This window comes from Ipomoea nil, unplaced genomic scaffold, assembly GCF_001879475.1.
Source record: "Ipomoea nil cultivar Tokyo-kokei standard unplaced genomic scaffold, Asagao_1.1 scaffold1043, whole genome shotgun sequence".
NCBI lineage: Eukaryota > Viridiplantae > Streptophyta > Magnoliopsida > Solanales > Convolvulaceae > Ipomoea > Ipomoea nil.
Window position 1 is genome coordinate 3945397 of NW_017617471.1, and position 12006 is coordinate 3957402.

A 12006-nucleotide genomic window follows, 5' to 3' on the forward strand; every position below is an offset into this window, starting at 1 on the left:
TTTGCAATCCAGTCTGCGGCTTTGTTCTCTTCACGAGGAATATGGTCAACAACAACCGTCCACTATTTTCCGATCCACTCTTTGCACCATTTTACTAATGTTCCACACTGACCCAAGAGATCAGGACTTCCATTGAGCCAGGCAACCGCTTGTTGCGAGTCTGTTGATAATCGCAGCTTTTTCTTCCCTTGGATCCATGCCCACTTGAGACTCAAGTAGATCGCCCAAAGCTCGGCTTTCGTTGCCGTAATTGTTTTCGTCATGCTACTGAAACCCCCGAGCCAGTTCCCTTTATAGTCTCGCATCACGGACCACATCCAGTAAGATGATTGTTCGGTTGGAAGGAAGCATCTGTAGTCAATGTAAAAGGTCATTTTACCAAACACTTGGGGGCGTTTGGTTCACAAAATATTAGATTACCTTAGGGAATGTTAGATTGCTGTGAATGTTAAATTCCTGTGTTTGGTTTAGAACAAAGATATATAAATAAGACAACGGTAATAAGATAAATTGATTAAAAAATACAAAGCCCAACATTAGTAATAAGACAAGGGAATGTGAGATTACCTAAGAAATTGGAGGGTATCTTACATTCCCTTCCAATAGCTAAAAACTTAATGCGGTGGTTATCTGACATTCCTTGAAAAAGTTACATAACCTGAACCAAACATGAGAATCTTATATTACCAAGTAAATATAACTTTGGTTATATAACATGAACCAAACGCCCCCTAAAGTAGTCTAGTATTAAGCCAAACTTAGTCAAACCAGCAAAATTTGGCTTATCAGTTATGTTACCAAACATGGCTAACCTTTTTGTGCATAGAGCGTACGAATATGGGTGAAAACTTGGGGACTAATGCGACAATTTATCACTTTCACCGACTCTTAAAATGTACTCTAAAAGCTTAGGATTAAATTTCTAGCGTACTAGGATACCTAATGAATAATAATAATAATAAATAAAAAAAACAAAAAAACACACACACACAATAATACTATATGAAAAGATTATCATATTTTAAAAATAAAAAAATTATGCAAATTTAATCGCTTGCATAGTTTACAATATGATATTGTGACATTTTATTTATTTTTGTGAAAAATATTTGACAATATAAACGTCCAACTCTAATAATGAAGCCAACTTACGTAGGTTGGCCAAATGTGTGAGGTAAGCTAACAATTGAACAAGGATAAGAGGTTAGTCAAGGTCACAACTCACAGGGTCAACCAAGGGTACTGTATGAAATTAGGGTGGGCCCAAGGCACATGGGATCAACCCGAGCATGAGCTCATAATCCCAATTTAGTTAAGGCTTAATTTTTTTTTTTTCCTAAGGAAGAGGAGGATATCCGGTAGTCAGTATTTGACTCTCACAGCATTCGTTTGGCCAAGTAAGCCGAGCTCATCTTCTCGCAGGGTTCTTTGGATTTTTCTCGGATGGCTCTCAAACAATGTGATGGTGTCGTCTTGATCATATGCTCGCCTACTCAGTATGTCAGCTACTTTATTTTGTTCCCGGGGAACATATTTTAGATGGATTTCCCACTGCCGATTTCTTATTTCCTTGCACCAGGATACTAGGTTGCTTGCAGGGCCCTTGTATTCTTCAGTGCTATTGATCAGGGAAACTACTCTCGTGTAGTCTGACTCTACGATCACCTTCCGGTACCCCAGCTCCCATGCCTTGTTTACGCCAATGTATATCCCTCATAGTTCAGCTTCCACCGCCCCACAAGTTCCTACCTTCTTGGAGAAAGCATCTACAAAATCAGTTTCTGCATTTCTTAGAAGATCGCCGCACACAGCATTATTATAGTGTTAAGACATCCTAAAAACTTGGAGAAAATGAAGTACTACGTGAGGGTTGTTAGCCGTTATTATTATTGTGAACTATATATAAATAGCAAATATTATGTAATATTGACACATTGAATCCTATAAATAACTTGAATACTTTTTTTTTTTGTTTGTTTGAAACAAACAAAATTCATTAACTTAGTAAATCAAAGCCTAAAGCTTCGTATACGACAAGGAAGATGAATCACTCCGTACAATCTATCTTAGGTGGCTCATTTACTACATCCACATTCAACTTTAGCAAATAGCAATGGCTTCATCCTACTACCAACCACCTTGGACCAAATCTTGTACAACACATTGCATAATGCACAAACCATTTTTAATTTGCTCAGCAATATTACTTTCCTTTTTGTCTATTTTATTCTCTAATTCAATAACTTCATTAATTATTTGGTGTTAATTCACAACAATATTGTCACCGTCATTATATAGTATCAGTACACCAAATATCACAAACTCATTAATATAAAAACTAACCTTTTGCCAAGCCTTTTCTTGCAAAAAATATATCATTTTAATAATAATATTTACTTTTCTAAAACAAACCTTAACTTAATATAAAAACATATATTATTATATGCATGATTTTTTTTTTTTAATTTTAGAAAAGGTATGCGAGATATGCCTCACAAAACAAGACCAAATTCATACCTTATGTTTTTGTTCTTAAAAGTGAGCATTTTGTATTTTGAAAACCCCATAAAACACTTCATAATTGGTTCCTTAATTTAAATTATGTTTCATATTCTATTTCCTGTTTTCTGTGCTACATAAATGAAAATTATCATATAAAATATGATAGATTCCTACCCAATATATTGTATTATCACAACTGATTGGTGGATACACATATTATGCCATAATCTATAGGAAGAATTAACTTAATATCTGGGGCTTGGAATATGTTCCATACATTTATCATGTGTTAACATATTGTAGCATCATTCCAAAAGGAAGAGAATCATATGATTACATCAAAATGTTTTCTTATGCATTAAGAAGAACACAGAACTGCCAAAGCTATGTGAGCATAATTTCAAGTTTTTAAACTATAAAATTGTACATACAAGAAAGAAACTCGAGGGTTGGAGGGGGGGCACTGGTTCTCCTAAACAAGGTTTGTCCAGCCAGTTTACAAAGGTGCAGCAAGAAACACCACTCTCTACAACAAGTTTTGGAGACATAACAGACTATGGATCGACAAGTTTTAGAGACATAACAGACTGTATGCATCATTTTCTTCGCGGGTGAGATGTCAGAAGGGGGCTGAGCTTGTTCTGCGCAGCTGATACTTTGGTTCGGGAGGTGGGACGGTGGGCATCGCCTTCTCTATCTCCTGCACATTACGCCATGTTAATCAACACGTTTGTGGATGTAATAATGACTGAAGAAGCATGGATTAGTCATGACGGTTGTTAATGTAGCAGCTAAGGAATGCAAATAAACCAACATGATATTCTCCCGAGTTTGTATTTACTTTGAAACTCTGTATGGAACAGAGCTTTAAAATTTAGATCTGTTCGTTTGTGCTTCAAGGCTCCAATTTCTGATGCCGAAACAAAGAATAATGTCTCAAGGTAGTAAAGCAACATTGCATTCGGGACTCATGTTTCTTATTTTCTCCTTTAGTTTTGACAAATTGGTTAATGTTTAACTGGGTGTAAAACTACTTAAGTTACAACCCGAAAAGGAGTGACCATTATTACTTCAGAACTTTTCCCATCTAGAACGGGGCTCACCCTAAGATTGGCAATTCCAGGATACATACAACTATTAGAAGACTATAAATGTTCTTTAAATCAAAACACAATATTCTTGCAAGAGTAAGAAATTCACACCATAAAAAGAGTCTTCAAAATGAAAGCGGGGACTTTTAGATAAAAATTGTGAGAATCGGAAAGGAGATATAAGGTAAACAAATAAAAGAAATATGAGCTAATTAGGAAAGACAACGAACACCATAGTGGATAATCTAGTTTCCCCATATCTGTAACAGATATAGACTGTGAATTAGGGATACAGGGGTACATTGACAGATCAAATGCGTTGGCTTAATGATGTATTGATGAATCCAAGTAATCAAGTATACACATCTCGTTAGAGTTGATACTATGCAGGTAGAGGTGTTTTACGATCAGGAGTAGGCGAGTAGCAACACAAAACAAAACGTTAAGTCATGCACCAAAAACACTAAAACAATGCACATATTCATTATACTGAAACCATTTTATTCTAAGAAAATAGCATCCGGGGATGAGGAGACAAAGCATACCTTCTCTCTCCTAAGCCTTGCATTCTCTTCTTCTAAACGGGAAATCTTATTCTCCAGTTCATTGGTGTAGGCCTGTCCATCAATAGAAAAACATTTCATGGCCATAACAGAAATTTAACAAGTATTCCTCTCCTTTCTTTCTTTTAGTTTTTTTTTTTTTTGGTTAATGAAAATGAAACTAGTTTTAAGAGCATCCAAACTCACCTGCTTCCTTGCTCGTGACCTGGCTGCTGATTCCCTATTTTTTATCATCCTTTTCTGCCTCCTTTCGACACTTTTCTCAATCACGACATTGTCTGGGGCAACTCTCTTTCTTCCAAGCGTTTGTGTGTCTGATAGCGTTCCCATCAGAGGATCCAGAGCTGCGGTCATCTGTGTTCCTGGATAAGTTGCGTCCATGATTGGGTTGGGACCAACCGGGATAGCCTGTTGAACTGGATGAGCTGCCATGAAACCAGGCATGGCACTCACCTGTTGCTGGTGACTCTGTGGTGGTCGTGGCTGCTGAATTGGCGGCACATGAAACAGTGCACCGTGAGCTTGCTGGGCAACATTCACCGTTGAATCGTCCCCTTGAACCGAACCCAAATCATTCTTTCCCTGGGATGACTCGGCCACTATCCTGGCCTGCACCAAGAAATCCTCCAACGTCATCTCGCCCAGGGTAGCTTTCCTCTCGAGATTGCTACTCTTCTGCCCCTGCTGGATATCCTGCCACACCTCATCAACTGTCTTCTTGCTCAGATCACCAGACAGCTCGAGGCTGGACTGGTGATGAAGCGAGGCCCCCGAAGGCAGTGGGGTGCCACTGTAATCAACCCGCTGCACCCCTTGGCTCGCCTCGGCTGTGCACACAGTCTTCAGAAGCTCATCCAGATTCATACTGCTCAAGGGTTTCCCTAAACCCCCAAATTGCTGATGAACCTCATCAAGAGTGAGACTATACAGAGACCCTTCCCTTTCCAATCCATTTGATTTCGGGTCTTGCATTAGGGTTCCACCACAACCCCCCTCAGATCCCATAAACTTCTAACCCTACCAACAACCTAGATCGATTCCACTCCCTCCAATACACAATCAATCAATCAATCCCCTCTCCCAGAACCCCCTTTAATCATTCCATGCATAAATTATAAACCACAACGATTCGCATCAAACAACAAGCTCGCTCTTGCAGACATTAATACAAACAGATTCAGGGATTGAAACGCAAACAGGATCAAACAACGCGAAACAAAGAAATCAAGAACAATAAACAGAGACTTACAGCTAGCAGAAGCACAAAAGAAGAGTCCCGTCTCAAAAAGACTGGATTCTTGTGCAGCTCCAGCGTTCCCTCCCAAGAGAACAAGAAAACCCAAACACCATTTCCCCTTGCTGTGTTAAACCTGAGTGCTGACTGGCTGTCTCTAAGTCATGGAAATTGCAGAAAGTCAGAAACTCCACTCCATCAAGTACAATTTTGTAGCACTACTCCACCAAATTTATTGTTTTTTTTTTAATACATTGCATGAGTATCGGATAAAGTAGCAGACCCGCATTCTATTCTTTATTGGAAAAGTGCTGGTTTTTATATTAGCTAAATAATTTTTTCTTTATATTATTTATATTTACATTTTAATTTTAATAACCTTGTAGTCTACTGGCAGAAAGTGACTCTCTCAAATAAAATGTTATGAGATTGTTTTCTGAGAATAATATTAAATCGTTGTGCTTTAATAGGTTGAGAAAAGACTTTTTTTGCTTCAATATGTTGAGAAACTACATTGTAACATAGTATAGTATTCAAAAAATTTAAAATTTAATAGTGATTAATGATTTATTTTAATGTATATTATATATCATAAGGAGGTTTTTTATTGACATAAAATGAATTTTATAAGGAATCTTAAATAATACTCAATAGATACTTTTCCTTTTTTTTTTTTTTTTTTTTTTTAATATTTTGTTAGTAATGATAATGATGTTAGACAAAGGTTGAGAGGGTCAAGTGTAATATACTATTATTAATAATAGATTCGAGGTGTGACACTAGTTGTTATGTATGTATAAAAAATTAAAAAATTTTAAATTTACTCATTATAACTTTGTAGGACGAGGCAGTCACTATTTGGCACCCTCGGGTAAACCCACTCCTTAAGAGGTAAACAACACTAGAAGTCCCTTTGTGACAAGCTCGACCGAAAATGTATTAGCAAGGATTGAATTCATGATCTTCTGGTATGAGAATCATGCTCCAGCAATTCAACCACCCCTTTAATTTCAAGACTCCTAATTATACATTTTGATGTAGTGAAAATGATTAATAATGACAAACGCAACATTCAATAGTTAATTTTGAGTCGAGTTGCTTTTGAACCCCATTTAAAATAATTAGGAGTGAGCAAAAAAACTGATATACCGAGTGACTGATGACCTATAATCAAACTTATGTTAAATTTTTTTATAATTTTTTTTTTGAATGCTACTAGCTCTATTACATTGTAGTATCTGTTCATATACTTTCTCAACCTATTGAAACACAAACCAGGACTATGTGGTCCAATGGTATCTGGGTTGGATTTCCACTTGGAAGGTTGTGAGTTCGAGCCTCAGTGGAGGTGTTATTATGGGCTTATAGCTATTTTAATACTTAAGAATTCAATATGCATTTAAATATAAAGAGGGGCAATAATCCGTTTTTAGTCGATTATAAAGTTAATGAATATTAATTATTTAGATTTTGCAATCAATTATTAGTCGATGATGACTTTTTTTTTTTTTTTTTTTTTTGTTGTTATTGTTATTTCAATTGATAACCAAAAATTGACAATTGTACATCTTAGAAATAACAATTTCAATGCATGCTATTATTATTCAAACTCGAAATATTAATTGCAAATTTAATAATTATTTTTCCATTTTAATCACATATTCTTGTTAGCAACTGACATTGGATAAGGATGAGTGCAAGACAGCAAACTTTTTAACCACCAACGCCTACCCTCTTGAGACTAAAAAAGGTTTATTCTTGCCCAAACAATAAATATCCGTCACGAGATATTAAATGAAGAGCAAAAAGTTGAACGATACAATAATATATATTACCTTATTTTTTGATATTCATTTTTTTTTTAGTACTACTGACTTTGTTATAAATTACAATACAGTATATGTTCTTAATATTTTTCCAACCTACTGAAGCACGAATTCACAATTTTTCATATGAGAGAGTAACTTAGTGTCACTAGACCATAAGATCCTTAACAATTTTTCGATATTCATTATTTGTGTGGTTTCAACATTTGTGATATTTTTCATTAGAATTCTATTGAATATTTGTGAGATTGATTTCTATTGACAATCGAAAAAAATATCGTAAATAGATCATATAATAATAGAAAGAGTTAATTATGGAAATAGTCCCTTGACTATAGCAAAATTATCAATTTGGTTCTTGACTATTTTTTTTAACCAATTAAGTCCCTCAATTTTAAAAATTTTAACCAATTTGGTCCTCCGTTTGTTTGACCATTAGTCAACCGTTAACTTGGGACCAAATTGCTAATTTTGCTATAGTCAAGGGACCATTTTGGTAATTAACTTTAGGGGTGGGCAATTCGATTTAGTTTTCTCGAACCGAACTAGTTTGGTTTGGTAATATACCGAACAACCAAACGGTTCGATAAAAAACCGATCCGAACTTATCCGAATTGTTCGGTAAAAAATTGAACTAAACCGAATACCGTTTGATTTTTTTAAACATAATAATAATAATAATAATAATAATAATAATAATAATAATAATAATAATAATAATAATAATAATAAAAATAAATAAATAAATAAATAAATAAAAAGTAAATCTAATTCCCTTGCTGCTTGCTCTACCGTTCAGCTCATATTCTCACGGGTATCTCTCGTAAATGTTTATTTGATTTCTTTATGGTTTGTTATCAAAAGTTCTATATTATGTGTTATTGTGTTTACATAGTCTATATCCAAAGTCTAATATATGACAAGATAGCAATTCAAAGTTCAAACGGTATTCGGTTCGGTTCGGTTTTTACCGAACAATTCAGTTCGGTTCGAGTTTTTACCGAACCGGTCAGTATACAAGAATCTATTACCATTCGGTTGTTTAGTATATTACCGAATCTAACTAGTGTGGTACGGTTCGGTTCGAGAAAACTGAACCGAATTGTCCACCCTTAAAGTGAATTACCAAAATGGTCCATTGACTATAGCGAATTACCAATTTGGTCCCAAGTTAACGGTTGAGTAACGGTCAAACAAACGGAAGACTAAACTGGTTAAGATTTTTAAAGTTGAGAGACTTAATTGGTCAAAAAAAAAATAGTCAAGAACCAAATTGGTAATTTCGTTATAGTCAATGGACCATTTCAGTAATTAACTCTAATAGAAATCATAGAATCAAATTTACCTTTACCAAATTTCACTATTCAACAAAAACATTTGTGATACTTCTTCTCTTTAATTTAGGATGATGTGAACACCCGCAACGAACTACTAGTTGGGGTTGTATTATAATTCGCAAAATCATTGCATTAAGAAGATTGCGTGCAACAGGCTCGATTAAAAGATTGTTAGTAATAATTGAACTCGTGGCGTTTTGATACAATGATTGTGCAATGGACTCGATCGACATATACATACATACACACACACAAATATTTACTTTGGACTTTTTTTTCAAGTTATTATGTATGGATATTTGGCATCTCAGTTAAGGATTTTTTTTTTTTTTTGAAAGAATTTTGGTTAACGACTTAACATTTGAATAATTTGAATCTTTAAGTATTGTTTAATATTTAAAATATTTTGTACTAGTTGTATTTTGAGATGATTGGATGTTAGGCTAATTGAATATTTAATTATATAAAGGTATGAATTATTTGTATAATTTTAATAAAATATTATTTTTATAGTGTACTAAAAATTGAGAAATGTATAATTTTTATTTTTATTTTTAAATCGAGTTGGGGAATCCCCATCCCTGAAAAATCTTTGCGGGTACGAAGATGGGGGCTAATTCTCCATCACCGTGGGAAACGAGGCAGGGTCAGGGAGCGGGGACCCCATTTCCCGTTGCCATCCTTCTATCCACATTAGAAATTAAACTGGACCAATGATAAATGTTAAATTTTAGTATATTAAATATTTATTTCAAAAAATATTTATTTTAAATATAATGAAGGTTCATTTTAGCCTTTTAGATAATACAACACATTAAAAAAGAACATTCAAAGAATGAGCATTCAATATACTACAAATTAATTTATATGTTAAAAAATGTTGACAAAATTTGAACTTATGATTTTTAATACAAGAATCATATTGCACTTACTCAACTACTCATTTCGAGACACATTTGCCATATTTCTTTTATCTTGAGGTAAGTGGCAACCACATGCGACAATCTATAACGGGGAACAAGTTTGTGAGTACTAGGTATTTAGGAAGTTATTTAAAAAACAACCTTAGATCTGGAAATCTCGTATGGTTATTTTTATTTTCCTATTTGTAGCAAACATGACAAAACGGGTAGAACTCACGTGCACAGATATATACACCCATTATAGAATATTTGTAATTTTCTATGATGTAAAAGTTATTGTGAAATTATAAAATAAAATTTTTTGAGTGTATGGTAAATAGATGTTAGCTTATTGAGTTAATGAGTTTGATTAGTTGATAGCATTAGCTGATTGTAGAAAAGTGTTTGATAAATTAGTTCTTTACATGTAAAATGACTTTCTCAAAAAACTAACTGAAAAAGTTATTTTGAACAGTTTTTTGAATTTTAGCATTTTGAAGCAATAAGTTGTTTCAATAAAATTAATTAATCAAACACTCATATTGATTGTTTAATCAAGTCAAACATCTAATAATGATCAAATAAGTCAAAATTGATTGATAAGAGAAAAAGTCAATACCCTACACTACCAGGGTTCGATTCTGTGACCTTTCTCGAGGAGAGCTACAAAAATACCAATTAAGCACAATGTGTTTGACTTTTTTTTATTATTATTTTATTTTAGAGAAACAAATCTTTTTAAATATTTTCTTATAATTTTAAAACTAATTCAATTTTTTGTTTAATAATTTTTTATGCAACTGCTAAATGTATAAATTTTATGTACTAACACTATTTGGTTTTAGGCTCTCTTTAGCAACACTAAGCTAGGAGCTTATAGCTTATTTTAAGCTACTAATAAGCTATAGCTCTGTTTGGTAATGTTCCCAAAATAAGCTCATAGCTTAAAATAAGAGCTTATTTTGGAACGCTACTTTAACAGCTAGCTTCCTAACTTAAACAAACTAAGTTTAACAGCTAGCTTAACAACTCCTCAATTTTCAGCTCCGAGCTTATAGCTTTTCAATTTTCAACTTCTTTTCAGCTATCAGCTCCTAGCTTATAGCTTTTCAGCTAGGTTTGCCAAACAGAGCCTTAGATCTAAGGGTGTTAAAGGTTGAGCAATAATTAATGAAGGTCTGTCTTGGTGAAGAAATCTTCCCTTGTCCTTGGCTTTCTTCCTCTTTTAAAGAGATAAATGTTCATTTTTAATATAGTGAAGCTTCATTCTTAATATATGATAGATTCATTTTAAGTAATATAATAAAAATAACTCTTCAAAAATAAATCTTTAGTACACTAGAAATAAACATGTATATTAGTGATCAACCTTACAATATAAATCATGACACAAAGTATAACTATCCAAAGTCTAGGCCAACAACCTCTTTTAACTACTAAGGGTGTGTTTGGTTCGCACATAGGAATCGGAATCGGGTATCAAATACTTGGTAATGGTAATGGGTTTTGGTAAAAGTATTTAACATGTTTGGTAGTAGGGTGGGATGAGAATGGTTACTATTAGTAGTGCTTGAAAATGAATAAGAGAATGAAACCCTTATTGTATTTGGGTATGGGTTTTTCAATTGATGGGGTATTTGAAACCCATAGTAGTGTTCTAAAAATCTATCAACCAAACAACAACAATCACTTTTATACCCATTCCTATGTGCAAAACCCACCAACCAAACACACCCTAAATTTGCTTGGACTCATCTCATTAGCAATGTTGCAAAATACTGCTTAGGCAACGCTTGGCGTTGGCCGGCTGATTAGGCCGCCTAGGTGCTGACCGCCTAGGCCTCCTAGGCACTAACTAAGTCGTCTAGTCGGTCGATTAACTATTGTTTCTTTCTTTTTAAAATAGGTTATTTCACTCAAAACGACATCGTTTTGAGAGAAATACCTTAAATTGTTCAAACTCTAGATTTTTTTTTTAGAAAAAACTTAATATTTTAGTATTAATTATTAAAGTATTAAATAGTTTATAATTATTAAATTTTAAAATATTTAAAAAAATTAAATAAATTTTTTAAAAAATAAAAAATAAAAGAAAAATACACGGACATCTAGGCGCCGATTAATCACCGCCTAGATGCCTCCGAAAGCTTAACGATTTTTTCAACCATGCTCATTAAACGGCAGAAGAATTAGGCTAGGCCGCTAGGGTATATAACCCCAACAAACACTAAACTAAACAATATAAATATTAAATTATAAATAACTTAAATCAAACTTTATTACTTGAACCATACACATAGACATGAAGAATAATATATACTGACAAATAATTGATTATATTGTTAAAAAAAAAAAAAAAAATCAAACTTCTCACAAAGTCTTAAGTTTAGCGGTGGTGAAAATAATGAGTGTGTAAACGTCAACGGTGGCAGTAATGGTAGTATTGATTGTGTGGTCCAGTAATGTTAATTAAGTTTGTATTAAAATAAGATTACTTTAGGTCTTTCCATGAACAGTTTTCACTCAAGTTCATTTAATTTTTTTTTTTTTT

At 33.6% G+C, this 12006-nt stretch overlaps 1 protein-coding gene and 1 long non-coding RNA gene across 4 annotated transcripts in view; one reads left to right on the top strand and one right to left on the bottom strand.

Moving 5' to 3' along the window:
* Nucleotides 1-12006, top strand: part of LOC109181583 — a 22326-nt gene continuing 10320 nt past the window's right edge. Inside the window, exons 1-2 of the long non-coding RNA XR_002054230.1 lie at nucleotides 1-11; nucleotides 3333-3335. This is a non-coding gene — a long non-coding RNA (uncharacterized LOC109181583). The remainder of the gene's footprint in view (nucleotides 12-3332; nucleotides 3336-12006) is intronic.
* LOC109181578 (ABSCISIC ACID-INSENSITIVE 5-like protein 2) lies at nucleotides 2756-5684 on the bottom strand. 3 transcript variants are annotated; one of them, XM_019331412.1, is made up of 4 exons: nucleotides 5406-5684; nucleotides 4343-5308; nucleotides 4139-4210; nucleotides 2756-3195 (listed from the first exon to the last, which is right to left on the bottom strand). In XM_019331412.1, exons 2-4 carry the CDS (start codon nucleotides 5159-5161, stop codon nucleotides 2911-2913), a joined length of 1176 nt encoding a protein of 391 aa, XP_019186957.1. In that variant the 5' UTR covers nucleotides 5162-5308; nucleotides 5406-5684; the 3' UTR covers nucleotides 2756-2910. The 3 variants fall into 3 exon arrangements, with proteins under 3 accessions (XP_019186957.1, XP_019186956.1, XP_019186958.1); XM_019331411.1 differs by having other exon boundaries at nucleotides 4343-5684; XM_019331413.1 differs by having other exon boundaries at nucleotides 2948-3202; nucleotides 4343-5681.

Bases quoted from the DNA above. Each gene is read 5' to 3' on its own strand.
- LOC109181578 (XM_019331412.1), bottom strand. From the start codon at position 5,161: ATGGGATCTGAGGGGGGTTGTGGTGGAACCCTAATGCAAGACCCGAAA. The intron at 4,211-4,342 runs GTGAGTTTGGAT...ATTGATGGACAG, and splicing joins GGTCACGAGCAAGGAAGCAG to GCCTACACCAATGAACTGGA. The intron at 3,196-4,138 runs GTATGCTTTGTC...TGCAGGAGATAG, and splicing joins CAAGGCTTAGGAGAGAGAAG to AGAAGGCGATGCCCACCGTC.